The following is a 26,414-nucleotide window of genomic DNA, read 5'->3' on the forward strand; positions in this document are numbered from 1 at the left end:
AATCAACATTCAACAACTACAAATAAAAGGTATGACAAGAACTACGTGGGCTTTGATTTTTTTGGAATATGTAGGCAGCTTAGTATTCCTTCGAGATTCTAAGTTCTAAGTCCATTTTCTTCCTCTTTTTTATTAATCATCTTTATCGTTTTTGATTAATTTATTTTTTCTTTCTTTTAGTATATATTTTAATAATGATTGACAAGCAATGAATTTCGATAAAAATCAAGTAATCAACAAAGGTGCGTCCGCATTATTATAGTATTTTTGTATTATATTTAAAGCAAAAATAAGAATGAAACTGATGCTCTAACCTGCCCAATCTGGGAGTAGGAACAATCGGAAACTGCCTTTTGAATCGCCAAAGAACCGTTTGGGATCGTCTGGAACCGAAATACAAACGGTCCAATCCGAATTGTGGCCATCAACATGAAAAGTAGAGTGGCTCATGTCCAACCCATAATTTACTTAACTTTTAATTTTTTTTTCATTTGTCATTTAGAAGTTGGGTCATCATGCATCACATGGAGTTCAAAGGGTAAGTTTTTCTAACACTTTAAATGGCGCCAAAGAAAGTATTTGTCAACTAAAGTTGTTTGGGTTAATTTGGAAAATAACCGTTAGTTAAAGCTGTTAGTTGAAATAATTGATTAGCTTAACTGATCAAAAGTATTGGTTAATTGTTTAGTTTTTTGTTTAAATGAACGTTGTGAACATACTTAGTACAAATTGTTGACTATTGAATATTTATTTGAGAAAAAAATAGATTAAAAAGTAAAAAGTCAATTAAAACTATTCTACTTATAGTATTTTTTTTTTATTTTAGCTTAAAATCCTTGTGAGCATTTCAACTAACTAAAAAGTTATTCACTAAAAACTATTTTCAGCTATTTGTTTAACAAAAAATTCAAAAATCAAAAGACTTAGCAGCAAAAAAAGTACCACACACACTCGATGTTTGGTCAATTAAAAAATCAAAAAATACAAAATAAAAATAAAATGTCAACCAAAAACTTTTTGTTAAAGTAAAAAAACTAATAATTTTACCTAGTTTACCAAACATCTCATGGAATATTTTAGCTTATCTAACTAGCTTAATATTCGACTAGAAAATTAACACTTTCAACTAATCAAACAAATTAACTAAAAACCAACAATGAACGACAAACATTTATTTATTAAATATAAAAAACAAGTGGACTACACTTCTTCATTCTCATGGACAGTTAAAAACAACGGACATCGTCCAAACCGTCCACAAAAGTCATCATCCTTCCAACAATGACATAAATTGTCAATTAACTCCCCCAATAAAATAGAAGGATAGTATTACTATTATATAGGTGTTAGGTACTAGGTAGTATCATTGAGCTATAGTTTAAAATAGACTTAGTCCATGCTATTTTTATTATACACCCCTTTATAACATTTCATCTATAAGTTCACACACTTCTCGCTCCGCGCTCTACTTAATCACATTCTCTAATTAAAAAACTTAGTTGATGGGTGGGTGAATTACCCACAACTAGTAGACAAATAAAATATACTTCTATCTGTTATTGCTGAGTTGGATCTTATTACTTTTTGATATTTATTAGTAGGAAATAATTTACCTGGTGGGTAGATGTAAGCTCTTCTCTAACTTACACTCATTAGATTTACGGTTGGTAGATTCTATTTTAATGTGTATTAAGTTCATGTACATTTAATATTTCTATTCTGAAATACTTGTTACATTACAGTTATAGGCACTATTCATCGTTTAAGCTTGTTTTATATATTGCGGCTAATGTGTAAAAAAATTAAAAGCAAGTGAGATCTTGTTTGATTTGTCTAATCACGTACTTTCAAAATAACTTTTTTATAATTTTTAGATTTAAATAATTTAATATATAAATGATCAAAATAAGAAGTATTAAACAACTTTTTTGGAATATTGACTCCGGCCAAAGTGAAAAATTGTTATTTAAAAAAAAATGAATATTGATAATAAATAAAAAAAAAAATAAATTAATGTGAATAATACTAAAAAATATTTAAAATATAATATAAAAGAAATTAAAATAAAATACTGAGTCATCATTCAAAAATAAAAAAAAATGACAATAGATATGCAAAATGAGTGCCACTTTATTCATCGACTACTCATTGCTTTCCGACTAATCAATGAATTCTTTTGTCACTATTATACCTTTTTTAGGCACTAATTTTGCCAGCTACTACTACTATCACTTCTTCTCCCTTTCCCTTTCTCTCTCTCCTAGGGTTATCCATCCTATGATTTTTCTCTTTCTTACTCCAATTCTTTGTTTTCCTGAAATTTCAGCTGCAATTTCACTGTGTTTGTTTTTACAAGGTATATAAGTTATGGTAAGGAAACATGGATTTCAGTTACCAGCTCATACTTATCAGGTTTGTCCTTGTCTTATTCTTTTTTGTCCATTTCTTGTTTGATATTTTTGTAATTAAATTTTATTTTGTGTTAATTTGTAAATTGTTGCTAATGTTGTTCTTCCTCATAATTTTAAGTGAAGTTTCAATTACAAGCTTAATTACGATAGAGTTTTGTTTACTTAGTTTGATTTTTAGTGTGTTATGAAGTTTGTGGTTAGGTAGTTTGATTTGTTCAGTCATTTATATGTTTAGTGAATTTGTAAAAGAATTTATGGATGATCATGCCATTTTGGATGTAGTTTAAACAGTAAGATACGCTAATGGTGAGAAATGCTCGGTTTATCCTGTTTTAGTGGGTTAAAGATTGAAACGGCAAAGGTGGGAATACTGATTTTTTTTTTTGCTGTTTTAGGTAGTTTGAATTATTTAGTTATTTACTGTCTTAGTGAATTTGTAAAAGAATGTATGGATGATCATGCAATTTTTGGTCTTATTTAAACACTTAGAAATGGTAATGGTGAGAAATACTCTGTTTTTCGCTGTTTTAGTGGGTTGAAGAACGCAGATGCTAGCTGGAAAAGGGTGAAAGGCGTAAATGAAATACAATGAGGTATTGTTTCTATTGGGTTGTGTGATTTAATGGAAAAGGAAACGTAAGTGGAGAAATGTCAATTTTATAAAATGTGGCGGAGGTTTTTGTGAATACAGATTAATGGACTCAGTGTTCCATAAATGGTTAGATGTTAGCGTGTGATGGACCTTGAATTTCGTATCAGAAAGTCCAAGTGACAAGTGAATAGCTTTAAAACTCTAGCTGAGGGCTTAAGGCTACTTAAAAATTACAAATTTAGATCCCTTTCCTGATTTGCAAACAAATGTCAGGGAAAGATCTGCAAATTTCCTTTGTGGCTGAATCATTCTAGCTACAATTATTGTTTGGTCTTGACTATTCTTCCTTCATTTTTGGTACTTCGGAGCTCATATAATGCAAATGAATGATTTTTCGTGAAATTTTTTTCATCAAAATGTCTATTAAGATTTCGTTGTGAAGGTTTTGTTTGGTGCTGGTTTACTTGCTCAATAACATGTTATATAGATTTGCATATCTCTTTTTGCTGTTTATGTTGTTGCAATAACTGTATCCTGCAAGATCTATTTAGATTTCATTGTCAAATGTTCTCTTTGATGCTGGTATACTTGCTCAATAAGTGCTATATTAATTTGTTTTCTTTCTTTTTGCTCTTAAGGTTGTTGCAATTACTGTATACTGCTTGCTAGTTGTTGAATTCTATGCTTTCCTTGCACCTTTCCTTGGAGGAAGAATATGGGAGTATGCTTTGATTGCCACATATTCTCCAGTGGTAAGTCTAATCTAATCTTGTGCTGCCGTATTATCTTGTCATTTTTTAATCTACAGTTATGGCACTTTCTTTCCTTTTCCTCTCTTATTTGTTGGTCAATAACTTATGTGGTTGGCACTCTGAACTTGTGATGCTTGCTTTTTGAAAACATTGTAATGTAATATTCTATTTTGTCTGGATTTGTCATTTTGGTTGGAGCAACTCATCCCTACTTGATGTATAACATCACCCAAGGGATGTATACATATCACAGTCAGAGGGGAGACTCGGCCCGTACCTTATTACTATTTAAGACTTTAATGTTTTTGAGTTGGCAAGATGGGAAACAATCATGATGCTTAATGAAGTAAAAGCTCACAAGGCTTTTAGGTGGAAGTACCAGTTTGATGGGTTTGTTGAGTTTGCAGGATTAGCTAAAATCATGAAGAAATTTTTCTTGATGTTTATGCTTTACAAGATTTTTGTGGTTGTGGTAGTCCTATGTACCTCACTATTTGGGAAAACCAAACATGCCATTTTACTTAGAAATGGAGTTCAGAACCTTGAGGTTATGTCACTGTTTGGCTTTTGCTTCTAGCTATTGGTATCTAGTCTTGACGTTTTACATAACATTCTTGTTTGCAAGTCTATGTACATTTTGCTCATTTAACTTACAAATTGATAATGATTCTTCAATCTTGTATGGTTATTTTTATGATAACTCTTGCTAACCTTTTCCTTATAAATTTCGCAATATGTAGGCACTCATTGTTTTCATTCTGTACGTGAGATGCACTGCCATTAATCCTGCGGATCCAGGAATATTGTCTAGATTTGATGATCAACCAGCCGTTAACGGTTATGGGAAGCATAGAGAATTAACCAAGGATGTATCTAGTAGGCGTGATGGGAATGGTACAGATGGTCATTCCTCCCCGTATTCAGTGTCTAGAAGCTCGACAATGGCAAGTAACTTGAGTAAAATTGGTTCAGCAAGGGAAATACCCAGGCTTGATGATCCTGTACAGCCCGTAAATAAAGGGTCATCATGTAGTGGCATTGGTGGAATCTTCTGTTTATTGTTTGCCCATGAAGATTGTCGTAAAGAGGAGGATGTGGAGCACCAACAAGGCAACGAAGAAGATGCTTTATTTTGCACGCTGTGCAATTCTGAGGTAAAATTTTGAAGATCTTGGATTCATTGATTAATATCGTAATTCATTCCCCTGATAAATAGATAAGGATTATATTAAGAGGATACCAAGAGGCGAGGGGGTTGGTACCAATCTACGAATACAGGAGAAAGTTCTAGCCTTGAGCATTTCAAAAAAGCGAGAATGTTCTAGTGGAGATCACTGGTTAATGCTTGACTCCAACATACAGTGTATACTGTATAGATTATAGAATTTGAATTTTTTGAACTTGAAGGCTGAACCCAACCAATTGTTCTTGGATGCCATAGCTACTACTTTGGGCACTTATTGGTCCATGATGCCATCATTTATTTTTATTCTTTCCCTAAAAAGTTTTAGCACACTGTAAGTGTTCATAACTCTATCAATTCTGGAGTTGAGGAATAAGAGTTCACAACAGTGATTTGAATATATCTTGTTTATAAATTAAAAGAACTTCAAAGTTTTTGGCTTTGAATATAACTCTATGGTATCATGGAAAAGACGCATAAATTAATAGATCTAGGAGTGGGGTGAGTCTTAGGTTCATCTTAAGATGTCATTTATTTTTTTTATAGAAGTCTTTCTTAGTTCTTGTGAAAGCATTGCTTGATTATTTGGAAGGAAAGAGTTGTTTGGAGAAAGAATTTGCAAGATAAAAGTTGGACAATTCTTCCTAGTTACTAGGCCTCAACTACTGTGATTGGACAAGGCTATGTGGTTTAGTTTTAGAACCATAAGATGTTGTTTCCCCAATGCGAAGGCGTTTTCGCGGTAGGTTTGGGTTCGGATGTTTGAAGCCTTAACCTTGTAATAACAAAGAGGTTGTCCCATTGACCCTTGATTGCAAACATGATATGCAACTTACATAAATGAGAAACACAAAAAATTCAATTAGCCATTTATTATAGTTCGTTATAATCTGAACAAATAACAATTAAACTTTGGTTCCATGAAAAATGGACATGTCTTCTCAAGTATCCATATTGGGTATGAAGAGGCAAGAGCCCAATTCATCATCTCCTCCAATAAAAGCTAAGCTCCTATAGTGCACCCTATGGCTGAGTTCTTTAGGGAGAGAAAACGAGTGTTGAAAATTTAGCATATAGAGTTGATTGTTATCCTTGTATCAAGCAGTTTTGGTTGTAAAATTTAGCTTCTATCTTAAGTGGCCTGCTACAATGGCATAAATTTTTATTTTTTACTGCAAGTCTTGGAAGAAGCTTAATGTTGACTGCTAGATTCAGGTCCTATCTTCATTTTGCTTGAGATTTTTCAACATAAATAAATTATACTAGCATGTTGCCATCGGGAATCTAGTTATAAGATGGTTTAAAAAATCTATTTTTTGAAAGGAATTTATGATTATTGAATCATCTTACTCAGGTGAATTATGAGATTTGGAGATATTGTGTTTGAAGTTTTTTAGCTCTATTATATGTATCTTTTGATGTGCTATGTTAATCTTAATGTGAATCCTTGAATTTCTTATGTGACAACTGGCTGCAAAATTTAACTGTGTACTTGTTCTTATTTATGTTGGTCTCCTTTCAGGTGCGCAAATTTAGCAAGCATTGTAGAAGCTGTGATAAATGTGTTGATGGGTTTGATCATCATTGTCGGGTATTATTCTTGGGTTACAGACGCTGCCACAGTGCTTTCTTTCAGTATTTATTTTAATTTACCTTCAGGACATTACATCAATTTAGATTTTAGATGCTAATTTGTTTCTTGGCCTTGCATATTGCTCATTCATGGCAGTGGCTCAATAATTGTGTGGGGAGAAAAAATTACTTAACTTTTATCTCTCTTATGGCCTCAAGTCTTATTTGGGTATGTTTTGAAGCAAACATTTCTCTTTTGATGGTCTATTCTTTGAACAATTTTTTGATGTTTTTCACTTGTTTGCTGGTTAAGCTTTTTATTGAAGCAGGAGTTGGTATTGCTGTGTTTGTGCGTTACTTTGTAAATAGGAAGGGTATGGAGACTGCAATTATTGATAGACTTGGTAATGGTTTCACTCCTGTCCCATATCCAACTGTGGTGGTATGTTGGACCAACTTTGTTGACCTCCATTTTCTGTTAAAGTTACAAAAAAAGTTCGCAGATGTTAAATTTTTCTAAAGATTTGAAAACCTACTTAACATGCAGGCTGTCTTCACTGTAGTTTCCATAGTAGCTTGTCTACCTTTGGGTGAACTGTTCCTTTTCCACATGATACTGATGAAACAGGTAGCGTGTAGATAAAAATCATCTTCTTTCCTTATGAAACAGAAAGAACGTAATTCTAATATGTTTAATATTCTGATGATGTGGCATTTATGGCTTTAGGGTTTTACTACATATGAGTATGTTATGGCTATGAGGGCTATGCGTGAGGCAGAACCAGGTGCAGAATATGATAATGATGAGATACCTAATGAAATATATTCACCAAGTGGGTCTGCAACAACTGGTTTCAGTGGTGGCAGTTCTTTAGGACTTCAGTACAAGGGGGCTTGGTCCTGTACGCCGCCTAGGGTATTTGTGGATTACCAGGTATTTTTATGATATAGTGTGATTATCTTGCATTAAATGACAATGATTTGATATGATGTACTAGTGGAACAATTTGTTTTGCTATTTTGTAAGGCACCCTGTCGCTTGTACCAGCTTGAAATTTATTGCACATGTCCAATAAGGCAATGCACAATCTCAAATGACATGTCAAATAAAGCAGTGATTTGACAGCAAGTTGTTTTTGAAATTTGTTGTAAATGTGTTTAGAATAGTTAAGGATTTTTTACTTCTTGACCACAAGTTCCATTCTATATACTAAGGAGAGCTACTTTATCGAAAAAAAGTTGCATTTTATAAATTAAGGAGAAATCAAACGAATAATCCTATATGGTTTTGGTGGTTGATGGAGTTTTCATCGGTAAATCCTATTCTTAAGTTCTTAAATTCTAAAGGTCTAATTTAATTTTGATCTTCTTTTCCTAAAAATTATAGTGCTGCATTGAAGTGTAGTAGCTAATAGCTATGATGCATTTCCTAGTTCTTTGTTGCTTTGACCTTGCTAGTTTGACGATCTTCATTGTGAAGTTGTGGGTGGTGTTTTTCTTAGCTTTATTGGAATGATAGGGGTTGGGGGTAAAACAAGGATAACGTAAACAGTATGATGATGTCTCTTACTTTGGTTGGAATGGAAGGGATGGGGATAATAACAAGGATAATGTAAACAGTATAATTGTGTCTGTTAGGTGCAATAAAAGCGATTTTGTCAGCAACTTTTAGGTAGTTAGGTTTTGTTGTTAAAATATTTTTTGGACATGTTCCTGTGATATCTGAATAAGGGTTTGATATTGTTGATGTCCCTATGATATGTATCTGTTATCTAGATGAACATAGCCTCGCTTCCCATCATAATGAGATTTGGGTTGGTATAAAATGTCCAGACCTGCAGATAAAGGTTGGTTCTTGTAGACCTCCACTTTTGACTAGTCCCTGATATCCATCAGTTTAAAAATAACTTCAAAACTAGGTGACATGTTTCATTAAATATTATTTTAATTGTAAGAGTAATCGAGTAACAGCAATTTGCGCCAAACTTAAGGATAGATTTCTTATTTGCAATAACGGAAGGTCTTCGCCTTTTCTTTTTTGCATTGTCTCTGTTAGATTATTAAACAGTTGGTTGTTATCTCTCCCTCAGCTCACACAACTGCGGTATTTCAGGAAGAAGTTATCCCCCATTTGGAACCTGGAATGGTCCCATCAACCACTGATCCAGATGCCGCAGGACGACTCAAGGCTCCTAGAAAGCCAGTAAAGCGTAGTGCGTTTAAGCTTGCAAAGTTGGATCCTAATGAAGTGATGAAGGCTGCAGCAAAAGCCAGGGCTTCATCATCTGTGCTACGACCAGTTGAAAACCGTCGTCTGCAAACCATTGATTACAGTTCCAGTGAAAACATAAGCATCCAAAGTAGTGTCAGTGCAGATATGGGTGCAAACAGAGATTTTAAAGGCGACTTCAGGGTCTCATCAATGAGAAATTCGGTACCTCCGAGCCAGGGTAGCAGGGATGAATATGAAACTGGAACCCAAAGTATGAGTAGCTTTAGCAGCCCCAGTCATGTACATGAATCTGTAACTCTAAGTCCTCTCCCACGAGCTCATGGCTCAAGCCATTTCAACGCAGTTGGCTCTATTCCTGGTTTAAACCCAGCACAACCTTCCACTTCTGAAGGTATCCACCATAGTGTTAATCCAGTGCCCGGTTTTTCGTCAATTCCCGATGACAAAAAGTGTCAGAAAGATAGTAGTACAGATCCTTTGCTGTTCTCAGCATCAACCGCACTTCTTAGAGATGTGAAAAGGACTTCAGTTGTCTGGGACCAAGAAGCTGGGAGATATGTCTCGGTCTCTGCCACAGCAGATGCCAAGAATAGATCATCACAGCAAAGTGCATCATTGAAAGCTAATGTAGATACGAGTAGTTACAGTAGAAGGCCAGCGCCAGCTATTCAACCAGTGGAGACGTCTTCCTCAAGAGCTCCTCTGCAGCAATCAGATAAACTGACGTACACTGGTGAAAGCATTTTCTACGGTGGGCCACTTTTGAGTATCCCTGGTAAAGATAGTGCAAAATCTGATAAGAATTCATTATTTAGGCGCGGTCAGGAGCGGCTGGTCCCAAATTTATCAAGGGAATCAAGATTTAAAAGAGACGCTGCTTCAAACCAGCTGCCTGTTTTTGTTCCTGGAGGTTTCGCCCCTAATGCTTAGTCTTCTCTTGTTGTGAGGTAATAGTTCATCTTAAACTGCATAGATGGCACAACTTTTGTGTGGACCTCAGCTAAGTGTTGAATTCAGAATTCGCAACTAAATGAAACCTTACTGAGCTCGCTAAATGCCCAAGATTGGAACTGGATATTCTGTCATGGCTGCCGAGTTGCAAACTCATATATTTTCATTGTTTGACATTGCTGGCGTCGATTGTTTGATATGATCAAAACGGAGTCTGAGTTTCCTTGCCATCTTTAATATTGGTCACTCTGATATGGTTAAGGCTCGCTTTTTATCCGGTGGTTCCATCCTCTCTCCCTCCCTCTTGCTCCTAATGTTAATATTTGAAAATTTGGCTCCATCAATGAACGACATTTCTCCAGCTTTTCAGTTTCACGGCTCCCACGTTTGCAAAGATCTCATCTTCCTCCCAACTGCCTCCAGCGTTTGTAAAGATCTCACCAACAATGTTAATATTTGAAAATGTTAGATGAAGAAACGACTGCAGTAGCTATGACTTGCTTTTTCTGTTGAATGTGGAAATGATGTTGCACTAATGAGAAATATGAAGAAATTTGGCTCCAATGAAAATTTTCCATCAAGCAATTAAAAAGCCGTCATATCATATGGATGAGAACGACTACTAGAACTGATATAATGGTTTATGTCGTCGATTTTAATCTTTTAGAATTATGGTTTTAATGTTTTTACTGTGTTACAACAAATAAGGAGCTGTAAGGACAAATTATAAGATTTTATTCCAATAAACATACTATGAATAAACGTGAATGAAGCCTTGGTTAAAAAATATGCTAAGATGGTTTGAACGTGTGAAAAGAAGTCAGTCGCATCTCCTGTCAGAAGGATAGAAAGCTTAATAGTGGAGGGTAAGAGAAGTTGAGGAAGACCAAAGAAAACGTGGGTGGAGCAAATCAAGAATGACTTGAGTGAGTTGCACCTCTCCAAGGACCTTACTAGGGATAGGAATAGGTGGAGACGTCAGAGTCACTTTCAGATTATTATTAGTTTCATCAGTTGTCTTTCTTGCCTAATGTCTAGTTGTTGCTTTTCTGCTTATTTTGTCTTCTTACCCACCGTTTTATTATTTTGTTTCAAAATTGATTTTCTACACATGGCGTTTTGTGCATGTAGCTTTACTCTTGAGGCAATAATGTCACTCCAAATCCTTTTTATGCAGGACACTTTCCTTTTTGGGGTAAAATTGGCTACATTCCTCTAGTCCTCTTGTTGAAGGGAGGACGGGTATGGAGTGTCTGTCTTCTTTCCTCACCCAGACCCTGTTTACAAACAAAATATTGGGTTGATGATGATGATGAATTTGTATTTTATTCTTAATCCACGCATTAAAACATAATAAGGTCTTGCATGATTCATCTCAGCATAAGGTTTATTAGTATCTAGTTTTTATAAGTTTTAATTATACGATGTTCTCGCTATTAAGTGTTGAATTAGTGCATTAGAAAACGTGCAAAAAACAACTGAGACATTTGAAATGGAACGGTAGGACTTTACTCAATGGTCAAGTGAACAACCTCAAAATGCTTTAATTGATAAGACATAGAGTTTAAATGATTAAATTCTTCGAGTAGAGTTTTTTTATCATCAACTTACTTAATAATTTAAGTTTATTACTATACTGTAAGATTTGCTCTATTTAAAGCTTGCATATTTAAGGGTTGAATTTGAGCTTTTAGCCTATTGCATAAATTTAGTTGGTTACTCAAGTAATTAAGAATTGTGTTTGATAAATGATTTTTAAGTTTTAAACCAATTAAAAAGCTGACTTATAAGCCAAAATTTAAATCGAAATAGCTTTCTCATTAACTTTGCGTATTTTGACCGATTTTCACTCTATTAAATAGTACAACCAAAAACAAATTTTAAGAAACAATTCCCTAATAGTTGGTAAATACTCCCTTACATCTATAAAGTTGTCACTTTAAATTTGCATAGTGTAATATAATTTTTAAGAGACAAAAAAGTTATAAAAAATCAATAATACTAATTGGTCAAATAAACCAACTAAATGACCAACAATTAGCAATCAATGAACCAAACAACCAATAACCAATTCTATTACTACTTCATTCCATTATACTCAGTATATTTTTTTATTTAATCATTTTAAATTTACTTGCTATATTATTATTTGACAAAAAAACATAATTATATAAATATTTATTTTACTTCTATTTTTTTTATCATATACTTCATCAATTTTCACACATCTTTTTTGAGGTTGCAGTACTTTTTTTAATGAAAAAAATATCCAATTACATGTTCAGAATGAACTCATAAAAGTTTACAATTAAGTGATTAACTATATTTAATACACTTTGGGCAACATTAACAATGTCTCCAAATAAAGTAGGAGCTTACCTACATTTATTCATGGGTATGAGTTCGTTTTATTGTGCGACTAAAATAATTAGTCTATTTCTTTAATTGATCATTTAAAAGTTATTAGTGATTATTTTAACACAAGTTATTGTGAGAGACGGTGTTAGATTTATAGGCTAAATAACTCAATTAATACAAATTAAAATAAAAATGTGGGCTTCTTGTTTTGAGATTGTCTCTTTAAGAGACGGTCTCTTACAAGAGTCACTGTTATTTTAATATACTAAATATACATAAATCAACCCAATAAAAACGATCTCACCATACGACCATGTCATTTGAAAATTAGTGATAGGGAGTGTTTGGCAATTGGCGGTTGGCTTTTTAGTTGGCTTGTTTGACCAGTTGGAAATATTGGCTGTTTTTGTTGGCTTTTAAGTTAGCTAAAAAACTAGATGTTTGTGAAGATGTTTAGTAAATTTGAGTATTGACTGTTGACTGTTTATTAGAGAAAAAGTAGGCCAACAAGCCAAAAGCTAACAAAAAAAACAAGGAACAAAACAACCACAATCTACCTTGTATTTGTAAACAATGTTTTTCCATAAATTTGTAGTATTCCGTAATCAGCATAATTAATTCTGTAAAATCTGGTCCCAATGAAATATCACATGCCCAATAATTTAGGACTTTTGCTATATACAGCAGCGCTTGTACTGTTCAAATTTTTTTCTCTTTCTATATCCCAACTTTTTTTTTAATATATATTTTCTTGAATATCCTCCCTCTCTTTTCTCTCTCTTTTGGAAGAAAATTCAACTTTGAACAATGAGATATTTGATTCAATCCACTTCCAAAGCAATCAAGGTCTTAACTTTTCTCCTTTACCTTTTGTTTTTTGATTAACTTTTTTTTTTTAAATTATTTCTTGCGTTTTATGATCCTAATTTCTGTGTTTTTAATCATTTTTATGGGTTTGATGGCAATTTGATTTTTTGTTCTATAATCCCATTTGCTTAAAGTTTGTTGGGGTTTTATTGTAGTTATATGATTTTGGTAATGAATTATTCTTGTGAATAGAAAATGACATATTTATTTGAATTTGTTTTTTAGTTTTCACCATTATTAGAACAAAGAACAACACTTTATTGCCTCAATGTAATTAAATAATTTTCACCTATTGGAATTTGAGGTTTGGATGTGTGCAATAGTAATTTCATATAGAAAACATCATTTACAACTTTGGATACTTAAGGATTGCGCAGGGCATTTTACTTTGGTTCATTATAATCTGTAACCAAATAATTATTTGGCTCTATGGAGAGTGTACACTATTAGAGCAAGGAAGTTGGGGGGTTTTTAAAGTTACTTTGATTTGAGATGTTTCTTGTTTTTGGAGCCAAGGTGCAGTTTTGATTCCCCATGTTGTGGGTTTTGAAAATTGCTGAAGTTTTTTGCTCATGTTATGGATTGACATAGCTAGAGATGATTGACATCAAGACTGCAGTAATATGTAGCAAGAAATGTAATGAAATGTGTGTGGAAATAGTTGATTTTTATATAGTTGAATGAATGTGTATGGAATGTAGGTAAATCTATTGAACATTTAGAATATATAGGTCCTAAGTGATATATACATACCATGAACTACTATAGTAGTGGGACATAATATATAATAATAATATAAAAGTCCAAAGAATTCGCAAAAAGGAAAAACACAATTTGCAAAACAGAAGAAAAAGACAACTCGTCTTTTTTAGAAGTGTCGAGTCGTCGCCAGGGAGCAGCGACTCGCTGCATGGCTCATGTTTTGCCTTTTTGCAGTTTTGGTCCCTTTGGCCGGTTTTGGGAGGTTAAGTTCGGTATTTCAATCATTTTTAATGATTGGTAACCACCAATTGATGATTGAAAACTAATTAGATATTAGTTATTCTATGATTGGATATATGGTTTATGTACGCTATTATAAATAGAGTTGCATGTAAGGAAAATGCATATCCTTGGGTCATTTTTCTAATTTCCTCTAAGAATATACATTCTTGTTCTTTTCTTTGTTGCATGTTGTGTATAAAGAGAGTTATAAACTCTTTGTACATTATTCTAAGTTAATTGTCCATCTACAATACATTGTTGTTTCTTTCCATTTTCTAGTGCTAAGAGTGTGGTGTTGTAGATTGTATCTCTTTGTGAACTATAAAATTCAATCCAAAGTATCATTGTAGGAGAAATATCACAAAATGAAAGTGATTACCCGCCTTCTACATATATCAAGTTTCTGAGTGACTTTCATCGTTGCAAACTAATCTTCAAGTTTTGTCTATTTTGGTGATCGACAAAGTAAAGAGTTTCATTGTCATCCACACAAGGGGAATACAAATTTGTTCTTTGTAATTTGTATTTGTATTTGTATTATATTTCTAATAAAATCCTAACTTGGTTGTTACTTAAAATGATTACAATACAATGTGATAGTTCAAGTGATTCGAGAAGCTTGAGATTTCCCAAAATGCGTCTAAGAAACTCATCCCAATTCTATTACAAATGATTGAATGAATGTTATCTACAAATACCCTCTATTTATAAGGAGTACTTTTTTATTACTTAAACTAACTACTTGTTACTATATACTAAGTAAGTCCTATATTATCCCTCCACAACAATTCATTACAATGGAGTTTCTGATGTCCCTTGTATGTTGGCTTTTGAAATTGTGAAATTCTTGTTTTGATTTTGGGGTCAGGATAATTTGTTAGGAAAAAGGAACGAGGGGAAAGGGGGATTAATCTTCGTGTAGGTTGTGAAAAATGAACCCCTTTCACTAGGATCAAAGGGAAAGCTTTCAACCACTAGGTCAAGCCATGATTTTCAAAATTTGTGAAATCCTTTGTTCATAGGTGAGTTTTTTGCAATTTGTATATGGGTCTTTGAAATGTGTGGGTGCATGAATATGTAGGTCATTTAAGTGAAGAAGTGTATAAGCTCAAGTCTCGACCGTCTAATATTCAAGTCCTATCAGATATCTGGCAGCTTTTCTAAACGATGAATGTCATTGATTTATACTTTATAGTATGAATTGTGGGATCTTATGTATTAGAAATGAACAATGTAGAACTATATAGGAATATCATCTTGACTTGAATCATGAAGTTCGTCCACTTAATTTTTCACTGTTCAAGAAAGGACAAAAGTTTTTTTAGTTTATTGTTCAAGAGTGTATAAAGTGGCCAGGGAATCTGTCTCTGGTTTATTGTGAATGAAAATCAAAACTTTTCATAAAAGTTAATGTACTATTGAGTTTATTTGTTGTGGTTGTAAAAAACAAAGTTGTATGTGAAGATATTTCATCTTTTACTGTTACAGTTTTTTACTTTAAATTTTCGGATCTATATATTGTGGGTCTTAACAGAATTATACATTTGGGTTGCCTTGTCATTACTTCTTTTACATACATATGACCATTGATGTTAGATTGTGCACCGTTAAAGTACCTTCTAAGTTTTTAGTTGTGCCAAATGTTTTTAAGCTATTTTGCGGAGAGGTTAAATAAGTTTAGTCCGTTTATATTATTTTTCATGAACTATGGAAGTGATTAGTGACATAAGTCTACCTTCTGTTCATTTTCTTATTTGAAATACTGATGACGTTTATATGCTTGTTTGATGGATCTACAGTTGTGTTCAAATGTGAAGCATTCTTTCACTTCCGTTAACCTGTCCTCTCACCTGGTCAGATGTCTTAGTGTTGATGCATCAGTGGATTCAACTTCAGAAAGCAGAAAATGGTCTGTATGTCCACTTTTGATTTTGATAATGCATATAAAATAGGAATCCCAATATTTTCGAGTGACTGAGCGAATGATTTAATGCAATTTATTTTTAACCAACCACATCAAGTCGGCCATGCCAAGGCTGCTAGGCCGACAGGGTATTAATTAAGCTCTGGCTCAAATTTCATCTCGCTTTCCTTTTACTCCTTCGATCACTATGAAAAAGTATTTCTTCCATTATTCTCATCTCTCACATCATGCCTTTGACTTGCTTCTCCAAATTATACGAACATGTTCTTTTTAATTCCATTGTTATCCTGATTCCTTTATATCTCAATGCCAACTTTATCTGTTCCTGTTGTCTTTTGCATATATAGGCATTTATGTGGATTTCTTTATTTGTTTAAGTTTCAAAGGACATGATATGCTGGCACCTTTTACGGCTGGATGGCAATCAACTGAGACAAGTCCACTGGTGATAGAAAAATCTGAGGTAAATATTAATTCTGTATGTTGTATCAGGAACAAGCTCATCTGAGATTTTTAATTTACGACTAGCTATGTAATTACTTTCCAGGGTTGCTACGTGTACGATATCAATGGCAATAAGTATCTTGATTCTCTTGCCGGCCTGTGGTGCACATCTTTAGGTACTGATCTTGGCGGAAACAACCTAGAGTTGGGGTTGTTTACTTGAACTTTTTTTTTTCTATTCCCTTTGTTCTGTCCCATTCTGCAACCCTTTAATCTTGTGCTATTCATGTTTTCTGTCAATTGTTGATTTGGTTTATATCGAGAATAGTACTTGTATGTTTGTTTGTTATCTTAATTTATAAGTTCACCCCACAACAAGATTAACAATTGTAGTTTCGCTTTGTTTGTAGACCTTTCTGCATTAATCTTTTAGTGTGAGCCCTATCAAGTGTTTTGGAAAAATGCAACTAGAACTCGATAGTATTGCCTTTTTAATGCCTCTGGTTTTTATATTTGTTTGTTTGAAAATTTGTAAGCTAGGACTGTGCTCATTGCTTGATCTGAAACATGCAGGAGGAAATGAGCCTCGACTTATTGCTGCTGCAAATGCACAGTTGAATAAATTGCCGTTTTACCATTCTTTCTGGAATAGGACTACCAGAGTGTCTTTGGTGAGTGCTATTTAGTATTTGTGAGCTTAACACATTCAGTACACTCAGATTTTCTCTGTGGTTTTACTTTTGGCACTGCTTGCTTTGAAGTTGAGGCTTGAGCAAATGGCATATTTTTTCTTTAGTTGTCATTACTTAATAGATCAAGTGACTAGCATAAGTTTACTGACGGTATAATTGAGTGTATTGGAAATGGAAGCCAATCCGAATTTATGAGGTAAATGTTTGTTTTACTACCGAAATCCATCAGATTTGTACATTACGAAAATCCATCATATTCCTCCATTAAGAAATTAGTTGTGTAAGTTCTGAGCTGCGGGGTGTATCTAATTATTTGTAAATTTGAATTTGACTACTCTAGGCAGATTGACATGATGCACATACATTCTACTACTGGGAACTTATGAGGTGATTGGTATTATGTAAATACTTAATAGCTAGATTGAAGTTAAAGGTTTTGTTTGTAAACTGAAGGGCCAAGAAAGTTTGGTGGCTTTTCAGTTAGAATGGGGCATAAACGTCGAATTTAGTTTCTTATGTATTTTTTTCTATCTTGATTCACATATAGTTTCTCCAAGCTCTGGCTAGGATTGACCTCTCAACGCCTGACCAAGAAAAGTTTGCAACATTATCAAGTCTTCTAAACTTATACTTTGTCGATTTTGTAATGTGAGCTTATATAATTCCATCCCAATGTCAAGTTAAATAGAGCCTACTCTATCTTGATGGAGCTAAAATTATCCCTAAATGCAACTCTGAAAGAGAATGAAACCTATCAGCTTTTTGATAAGAGTCGTATCTATTCACAAATGATATACAACTCTAGTTTAATCTTTTTCTCCTTTTGGTGGCTTCCCTTATGTGGGCTCTCATTCTTTGAAGCACGACTGTTTTTCTTGGGTTGAAAGAGTTTCTGTTAGTGCATAAGTATTTAGTCTATTTGGTTCACATTCACTATCAAAAGTCCTAGTTCGTGTTAAATCAAATATTGTAGATTTGGAGGCCTTTTCTTTAGTGTATCAGCTTTTGGTTCGTCACATTGGGTTATACAAGTCGAAGAAGCAGTCACAATATATGTTGCATGTTCCTCAAATTTTCATCCAACTTCCTTGATCACTGTTTCTGGTAGTTGGGCACCTCTATGTACCGAGTACATATGCAGATTGGAATATTTATAGTACTGTTTTTATTCAATTCCACAGGATCTTGCTGAGGAGCTTATAGGGACTTTTACAGCAAGAAAAATGGCGAAAGCCTTCTTTGTTAATAGTGGATCGGAAGCCAATGATACTCAGGTATATTATCCTTGACTTGTGAGTTGATTTTAGTTATTTGCAGTGAGAAATGTTTGATTTACGGGTTGAAAGAACTCATGGCCAAGACATTTAGACCAAACAACCAAACCAATCAATTAAATGAACGGCCCAGCCGATAATTGGGTTTTGCTCCTTTTTGTACAGAGCTTGGAAGTATTGTCATAGGCTCATAGCATGGTTGAAATGTTAGACATAAACGGGTTTGGCTTTGTGCATCAGACTGATGGAAATAAAAATCAAAAAGTTACCTTTAACTCCGTGTATTAAATGCACAAAATAATATCTTAATTCAATCATTACTTTTTAGCTTATTATAATAAAAACCAGATTGATATTGTACTTGAATATATATCTATGATAGAGAATATTATTATATTTCTCACGAAAAATATTTTTATATTAATGGAAACTAATATTTGTTGATTTATTGAATATATATGTTTTAGTGTTGTTAGGATTTTTGGCAGTATAAAAATAAATATGTTTGCGACACCTGCCATTGAGATTACCGACTTTAGTATATAATATAGCTTGGAGAGGACATTATAGATAGAAGAGAATATTTTAAAAAGAGACACAACATTCTTTTGTTTTTGCTAAGTATTGAAGCTATACTATCTCTGAGGGACATATATTTTTGTTGATGAGGCTTCTCTTGATTTGGGGTTTGGAAATATTCTTTTGAGCAGGTGAAGCTTGTTTGGTATTACAACAATGCCCTTGGAAGACCAAATAAGAAAAAATTTATAGCCCGTTCGAAATCGTAAGTTTATATCCTATCAATTGTTTATCTTACTTCTGTTTGAAGGATTTGACTTTTACCCTTTTCTTATACTTGACAGATACCATGGTTCTACTCTCATTGCCGCTAGCTTATCAGGGTAAGATCTAGGTTGCATATTTTTACTTAAGCTCCATGAATACAGTGCTGCTAACTGCTTAACCAACTTACATGGCACTCTGAACAGGCTTCCTGCCCTGCATCAACAATTTGATTTGCCGGCTCCTTTTGTTTTGCACACGGATTGTCCTCACTATTGGCGTTATCATCTTCCAGGTTGTGATTTTGTGAGTTGTCTTCGCTTTGCCCTTGTCGTTGCTCGAACTTGTATTTGATGCCTAATTTCACATCTTGTAATAGGTGAAACGGAGGAGGAGTTTGCTACGAGATTGGCAAATAATCTAGAGAACCTTATTCTCAAAGAGGGGCCAGAGACGGTATTGAGATTTCATGATTAGTAGCCTCTTAGTTTTATGTCACTAATCTGATAAATTCTTGTAGCTTATAGTGTTCTCTCTTTCAGATTGCTGCCTTTATTGCTGAGCCTGTCATGGGAGCTGGAGGTGTGATACCTCCTCCGGCAACATACTTTGACAAGGTGGGTGTGTTTGGCAATGATTTCGTAGTATTAAGAATTTTTGCTGATTAGCTTAATATCCTGAAAATATGTGATTAGATGATTCAAACAAGATCCAACTTGACTATATTATTCTCTCACGTTAGCTGTAATATATAAAATAAGCTTGAACGATCGATGAATATTGCCAATAACCGTAATGCAACAAGTATTTCAGAACGGAGGAAGTATATGATGAAGCTTGTAACCGTGGATGCCCCATGAGTGACATTCTTTGTTGGCTATTTCTTTCGAAGCAAGGGGTACACTTTTACTAGGAGAAAAAGCGATAATCTGTTTAAAATTGAAAAAAAGTATATACTCCTGAATATATGTTCAATTGAGGGGTTAAACTAGCCAATTGTGCGTGAAGTTTGAACATTCCTATTGATGCATGCATGCGATAATCAATTATATCATAATATGGTGTTAGAAAAGTCGGTCTCTGCTAGTTTTTTCGCAATATACCCCATCATTATCAATTTATCATCATCATCGTACCTAGTGTATCCCACCCATAGAAAACTATGATCAGGGTCTGGGGAAAGAAGGATAGCGGCAACCCATACCCATAAAGGAGAATGCGGCCAAAGAGTTCCCCGGCTCTAGATTGATCCAATATACCCCCTTAAGCGCTAATATTTTGGTGCACATTAGTTTTTATTTTTTTTTTTCTCTTTACATCTCCTGTGGCCAGTGGCATGCCATGTATGTGGAAATTGCGATGGATGAGTAAGAATGTACTTAGCGAGATGCACAGATGATTTTTAATATGCATTCTTATGGACTTGGCTATTTGTCTCTCCAGTTTCTTAATTGTTATACTAATGTGGTCTGTGTTTCTATTTTTCTCACTTTCTTTCCTATGGCCATCAAATGTTAATTTATTAAGTCATTGTACTTGGTAAATACAGGTTCAAGCAATAGTGAAGAAATATGACATTCTTTTTATAGCAGATGAGGTATGTCGACGTATATGTTCTATCAAATATTTAACCGAAACTCCATTTTCATTTTACTTTAAGACAAGTTTAGAATTGTAACTTTCTGTTCACTTTTTTGCTGTTATACTATCTATTCATGTGAAGTTCCATTTTTCCTACAGGTTATCTGTGCTTTCGGAAGACTTGGAGAAATGTTTGGTTCGGATAAATACAATCTCAAACCAGATCTTGTCTCTCTTGCCAAGGTTCGGAAATTTTTTACTTTAAACTCTGAGCCCTTTTGTACAGGTTCGGCCCTGAGATTTGAGATGCCCAAGGCAAAACATTAATAATGAGCCCCTAATTACTAAATATACTATTATAGGACCCTAATTATTAAAAATTAAAGCGTTGTTTTTGTAATTTTTTGGATGGGCCCGGGACGCAAGCCCCTCTTGCCCCCTTGTAGGACCGTCCACCTGTCCCTGCTTTTGTGTTGTATTTACGCAATTATTTATCTTATTTTATGTTTTTACAGGCTCTATCTTCTGCTTACATGCCCATCGGAGCCGTTCTTGTGAGCCCTGAAATCTCAGATGTTATATATTCTCAAAGCAATAAACTTGGTATGATCTATTACAGTACAATATTGCAAATCTGTGGAAAATATTTTGGTATACCATATTATCACAAGTTATTGAGGGGTGTTTTTTTTTCAATTATTTATTTATTTATTTATTTATTTTTATTTTTTAATTTAGGTTCCTTTTCTCATGGATTTACATATTCTGGGCATCCGGTTTCATGTGCTGTTGCTCTCGAATCACTGAAAGTGTACAAGTATGATACTCCTAAATCCTCACTCACCCATAATTCTTGATTTTTGCATAACCTTATTTTTCTTACTTTGCCCCTATTTTACTTTTGGAAACAATGCGGAAGGGTGGACCATTAGGGGCACTCGAACTTTCTTCTTTGTTGTGTGCACGAAGAATTTTTATTGGGGGTGCTGGGCAGTAACCAAGCCAGTTCGGAAGGATTAACAAATAAATACGCACCTTTCTGTTTTATTCAATGCTAACAATTTCATGAGTAGAGCAATCTGTTTTACAATGATATTCTACGACATTCCATTACTCGAGTGCTTCTAAGAGGCTCCCACCTAGACGGGGGTCTTTGGGGATTAGATATACACATCCTTATCCTTGTTAGTGTTAGCAAAAGTTTATTTCTGATTGACCTTTGGTAGTAAATATCATCTGCAATTTCACATAAATAAAAAAAGCACATGATTTTATGAAACCATTTTTATTTAATCCAGTATAATCTGAAACCAAAGAATTAGTAATCTTTGGCCCAATGGAAACAGGAGACAAATTTTAATTGTCATGACAAGGATATGTGTGCATGGCTCCCGTGTAAGTTTCTTTGTGTGGACTGTATCTTGTGCAGGTCCTCCTCAGTCGTGTATAACATTGTTTTTCCTCGGTCTTTGGTGTCAGTTAAAATGTGTGGATAAAAATTAAAGAAAGTGGTTGGAAGTGGGGACATTACTTAAAATAGAAATATTGCAAAGTAAAAGGGACGTAACCAAAATAGAAATGTTGGCAAACTCATGAAGACTATTTTGACATCGTGACTATTGCATTCATGTGTCAGAATCTTGCGCTTTTGATACCTAAACTTTTGATTGAACGTGAACTGTTGATGATAGTTAATGTCAATTTTATTACAGAGAAAGAAATATTGTTGAGCGAGTTAGAAAACTTACACCAAAATTTCAAGATGGATTGAAAAGTTATTCTGACAGTCCGATCATTGGGGAGGTATCTTTGTATTCTACTCGATACACCATCTCCCCTCGCTCTATCATGCTTGTCGAGTGCTGCTATTAACGTTATTTGCGATTTGTCCTACAGATAAGGGGAACTGGCTTAATTATCGGAACTGAATTCACAGATAACAAGTCGCCAAACAATCCATTTCCTTCCGAATGGGGTAAGCTAGCTTCTATATCTGTTGGTTTCATTTGACTTTTGCAATCCATGGATTGAGATTAGCTATAATTTCCAATCCGTTAACTTTCAATCCATGCGTCTCTATTTAGTTTTCCCACCATTTTCATCTGGTCTAAATATGCTTCTCTACCATTTAGAGTTTAGACCCATCAACGCGACCTAATAAGCGAGTGAAACCACTAAAATGACAGGCATAGGTGCATACTTCGGGGCACAATGTCAGAAGAATGGAATGCTAGTTCGTGTGGCCGGTGATAACATCATGATATGTCCTCCCCTTGTAATCTCGGAGGAAGAAATGGATGAGGTGAGACTTCCCGTTTAGTTGAGAGGTTCATGTTTTCGTATGTTGTAACTTACTAACTAGTTACAAAAAAATAAAAGTGTTAATAGTTTTCGGGTTCTCATGCTTTGTGTGATCATGCATCAGTTAATCAGCAAATATGGGAAAGCATTAAAGGCTACCGAAGAACGAGTGAAGGAGTTAAAGGCTACGAAGTAGTGAAGTATCGTCCTCGTCTGGTTGATAATGGCGAAAAAAATAACTTCCAACCTTTTCCTTCCATTGATAAGGAAATAAGTTAAAGATGATAACCATCATAAGGGTTTTTATGTATTTCAAATAAATAAATAAATCATTACATAACCATTATTTATCAGGATTGAAATAATGTTGCAACTAATTTGGGCTTAGGAAAAATGATGGCTGTGTTTTATGTTAAATATTTCCCAAGTAGAAAAATAAAGCTAGTATTGATATTAAGAAGTATTCATTATTATAGATTGGTATTGAACTACTTTTCTGTTTTAGAGATTTTGCTATATTTTTATTTTGATATTTTTATAGTTTTCTTTTGTTTAGTTTAAATGGGAAAAAAGACAAAAAGATGATGAAGCGATGAAGTTGTACGTCAAGGAATCAATTATACCAAAAACTTAAACTAGTAGTCGATAGTCGTAGCATTACTCTATTATGCCTTCTTACATGAAAGTTTTTGAGCTAGAAGTGTGGATGCACTATTCTCTTTTCATATCTGTTGTCAATACTTCACTTGACATGAAAGGTGAATGGGATTCAAATTCATGATTTTTCAGCATATTGACTTCTGATACTTTATTACGGAACCAACTCAAGTAAAAACTTAAACCTTCAGTATTGGTATATTATTCAACAATAATTAAATATATCATGATTCATCCAAGTAGATATTTTGTATTGAAAAAGAGAAGTATTGTATTTGTTGTTAGCTTCTATCATTCATTTCGATTTTTCATCATCTCATCTTATAAGTCTAAATTCTTTATATATTTTTTTTTCACTCCTACTCTTATCTTCAGCCTTCCCCACCCTCTTTTAAAGTCCCTAAAGTTTAAATTTTCTATATTCCTTACTAGTTCACTAATACCGAAATCATCTTAAATAATTCTGTTTCACATTCTCTTTTATATATGCAAACTAAACTAAACTTAAATAAACAAGTCAATCATCAATAAAAACATCATTCATGAGACTATTTTACACCATAATCCATTACATTTTACATATCAAACTAAACTTAGAAATATGGCTTTGATTGAGTAATGATCAACTAGAATTATTTGATTTCTTGTTAGCTTTTCTGTTGGCGCGACGTTCTCTAGAGCTCATAGACGATTGAAACCCAGCTTTGCCATTATCTTCTTTATCATCCAATGCTCTGAACGATTTCTAATGATGCAAAATGAATAGAACATAGTAGCATTATTTTTTTTTTTAATTAGATGATATGTTTTGTAAACTGTCAAGTAGAGTTCAGCATATAATTGGAAACACACTCTGTAAATACTTCATAAGTCAAAGATATATCATCCCAAACTCATATAACAATGGAAGGAAAGCCTTTAATGGCATACTAAATCTGCACATTATTTATAATCCATCAATGTGGGACAAACCATCCTAACATTCTTTTCAGGTGAACCCACGTCAACTACGCTCGTGAGAGTAATCAACAAGAATAGGAGCATCATTCTTTTCGAATCTACCACTAACTTTTAATCGAATTTGGCTCTGATATCATATTAAGTAAAGTTAAAATTATCAATGTCAGCATTTATACCAAGAAACACGAGGTATATACATCTCATAATCTAAATAAATATCATCCTAAAAGCATATGACAATAGAAAAAAACTCTAATGACCTATAAAATGTGCACACGATCCAACATAAACTCTAAAAAAAAAAGGGAGAATGAAATACCTCACGAATTTCATTAAAACTGACAGCATAAAATGTGACAGCAGCCGCAGCTACAATGGTTAGTACTGGAACAACTATACCTTCCATGCTTTTTGTTTCACAAGTTGCCTACCTCCTTAATTTCTGTGGCTAGTATTGTTTTGAAGGGAGCATAAAAAAGTCTTATCATGATAAATTTGGTCACTGCTAGTAGTAATATGCTTAGAAAACCAGTATATTTAGTTTAGAATTTTAGATCCCTTCATCAACTGTGGGCCAGAGTCAAGTTAAGCTAAAAAATAAGCTTTTTAAACAAAATAATCCCAAATAAGCTTCGAACAATTTTAATTTTCATAATAACCGTTTTCGTGTTCCAGCCTAAGATCAGAGTTTGTTCGTTGTTACTAACAACGAATAAGAGAAACAAAAATTACTTAGTTCGCTGTTATTAGCGGCGAACAATGAGGGATAATGTCATTTTGTTTAAAGGACAAAAATAATAGTAAATAGTTTGTTAACAGCCTAACAAACTTTTTTAATTTTTTTTTCCCTACAAACGTTATGGCATTGTCCCTCTTTGTTCGCTATTATTAAAGAAAACAAAGTAATTTTTTTCTCTTGTTCGCTGTACAACAAACAAACCCTTATCTTTGGCTCGAACACGAAGACGCTTATTTTGGGAATTAAAATTTTTCAAAGCTTATTTTGGGGATTTTTTGTTTAAAAAGCTTATTTTTGTTTATTTCTGGTTGTGTCACTTATCTAGCTTTATTGGATTTTGGCATTAAGATTAAGAAATTGTTTAAAATAGGTTAAAGTAGTTGCCAGTAGGTATTTTGAAATACGAGGGTGAATAACAAGCTAAAAAGTCGTGTTATTATATTCAAAACTAAAAATGAAATAAATTTTAATGAGACAAACTAAAACGAAAATAGTCTTGACAACTCTCACCCAAAAATTGATTCTCTCAAATAATCTCATCCAGTCATTTACTGAGCTATTTGTCGTATGTCTTATTTACCAAATACAAATTATTATTTACAATTCTATTAGATGTGCAAATTAAATGGAGTGAAGGGAGTAAAAGTTGGAAAAAGGGACAAGAAAAAGGGACATGTATAAATTTTCTTGTAAGTTGACCATAGGCATAGGCCCAACTACACCCCCTTAAGGGCCGACCCTGATCGTTAGGTTGTAAGCTAATTTGATTGGTTTGTTTGATCAATCGGTTAAAAAATGTATTTTAGAAAAATTGAAAAAACATGTTTAGAGAATAAAATTTTCTATTACTATACAATACACTATTTTATTAATATATATATATCTTATATAAGAAATTATATAAGATAAATAAACAAATTAATTAAAATAAATCAAACTATAATAAGCTAACATGTTTCTCTAATTGGTGATAAATATCTTGTAAAATATAAAGTTTAAAAATTACTTAACAAATAAATGATTAGTGAATTATTCACCATAAACTTTGATTGTCTAACTAACATTTTATTTTTAAGATAAAAAAAAATTAGAAGTACTAATAAATTTTCAAAAGAATGATTGATAATGGTATGTGGAGTATATAACACGAATTTTG

At 33.5% G+C, this 26,414-nt stretch overlaps 3 protein-coding genes across 7 annotated transcripts; 2 read left to right on the forward strand and 1 right to left on the reverse strand.

Annotated features, from left to right (window-relative positions):
* Nucleotides 1-2,089: 2,089 nt before the first annotated feature.
* LOC130823772 (probable protein S-acyltransferase 19) lies at nucleotides 2,090-10,462 on the forward strand. Of its 5 annotated transcripts, XM_057688532.1 has the most exons (10): nucleotides 2,208-2,412; nucleotides 2,943-3,004; nucleotides 3,642-3,755; nucleotides 4,496-4,909; nucleotides 6,461-6,529; nucleotides 6,668-6,739; nucleotides 6,824-6,952; nucleotides 7,058-7,138; nucleotides 7,238-7,444; nucleotides 8,624-10,462. In XM_057688532.1, the coding sequence occupies exons 2-10, from the start codon at nucleotides 2,990-2,992 to the stop codon at nucleotides 9,671-9,673; spliced, it is 2,151 nt and encodes a 716-aa protein (XP_057544515.1). In that variant the 5' UTR covers nucleotides 2,208-2,412; nucleotides 2,943-2,989; the 3' UTR covers nucleotides 9,674-10,462. The 5 variants fall into 5 exon arrangements, with proteins under 5 accessions (XP_057544514.1, XP_057544512.1, XP_057544510.1 ...); XM_057688531.1 differs by lacking the exon at nucleotides 2,943-3,004 and having other exon boundaries at nucleotides 2,090-2,412; XM_057688529.1 differs by having other exon boundaries at nucleotides 2,195-2,412; nucleotides 6,668-6,952.
* Nucleotides 10,463-12,676: 2,214 nt separating this feature from the next.
* On the forward strand, nucleotides 12,677-23,404 carry LOC130823753 (gamma aminobutyrate transaminase 3, chloroplastic). The gene is made up of 19 exons (XM_057688493.1): nucleotides 12,677-12,898; nucleotides 15,703-15,812; nucleotides 16,206-16,290; nucleotides 16,375-16,447; nucleotides 16,845-16,942; nucleotides 18,145-18,237; nucleotides 18,948-19,021; nucleotides 19,101-19,139; nucleotides 19,227-19,315; nucleotides 19,400-19,476; nucleotides 19,563-19,637; nucleotides 20,570-20,617; nucleotides 20,761-20,844; nucleotides 21,117-21,204; nucleotides 21,340-21,418; nucleotides 22,314-22,404; nucleotides 22,498-22,576; nucleotides 22,788-22,903; nucleotides 23,027-23,404. Exons 1-19 carry the CDS (start codon nucleotides 12,860-12,862, stop codon nucleotides 23,096-23,098), a joined length of 1,509 nt encoding a protein of 502 aa, XP_057544476.1. The 5' UTR covers nucleotides 12,677-12,859; the 3' UTR covers nucleotides 23,099-23,404.
* A 603-nt stretch (nucleotides 23,405-24,007) lies between these two features.
* Nucleotides 24,008-25,171, reverse strand: LOC130823754 (uncharacterized). The gene is made up of 2 exons (XM_057688494.1): nucleotides 24,839-25,171; nucleotides 24,008-24,304 (listed from the first exon to the last, which is right to left on the reverse strand). The coding sequence occupies exons 1-2, from the start codon at nucleotides 24,923-24,925 to the stop codon at nucleotides 24,182-24,184; spliced, it is 210 nt and encodes a 69-aa protein (XP_057544477.1). The 5' UTR covers nucleotides 24,926-25,171; the 3' UTR covers nucleotides 24,008-24,181.
* Between the last annotated feature and the right edge of the window lie 1,243 nt (nucleotides 25,172-26,414).

This window comes from Amaranthus tricolor, chromosome 9 (genome assembly GCF_026212465.1).
Source record: "Amaranthus tricolor cultivar Red isolate AtriRed21 chromosome 9, ASM2621246v1, whole genome shotgun sequence".
NCBI classification, from domain to species: domain Eukaryota; kingdom Viridiplantae; phylum Streptophyta; class Magnoliopsida; order Caryophyllales; family Amaranthaceae; genus Amaranthus; species Amaranthus tricolor.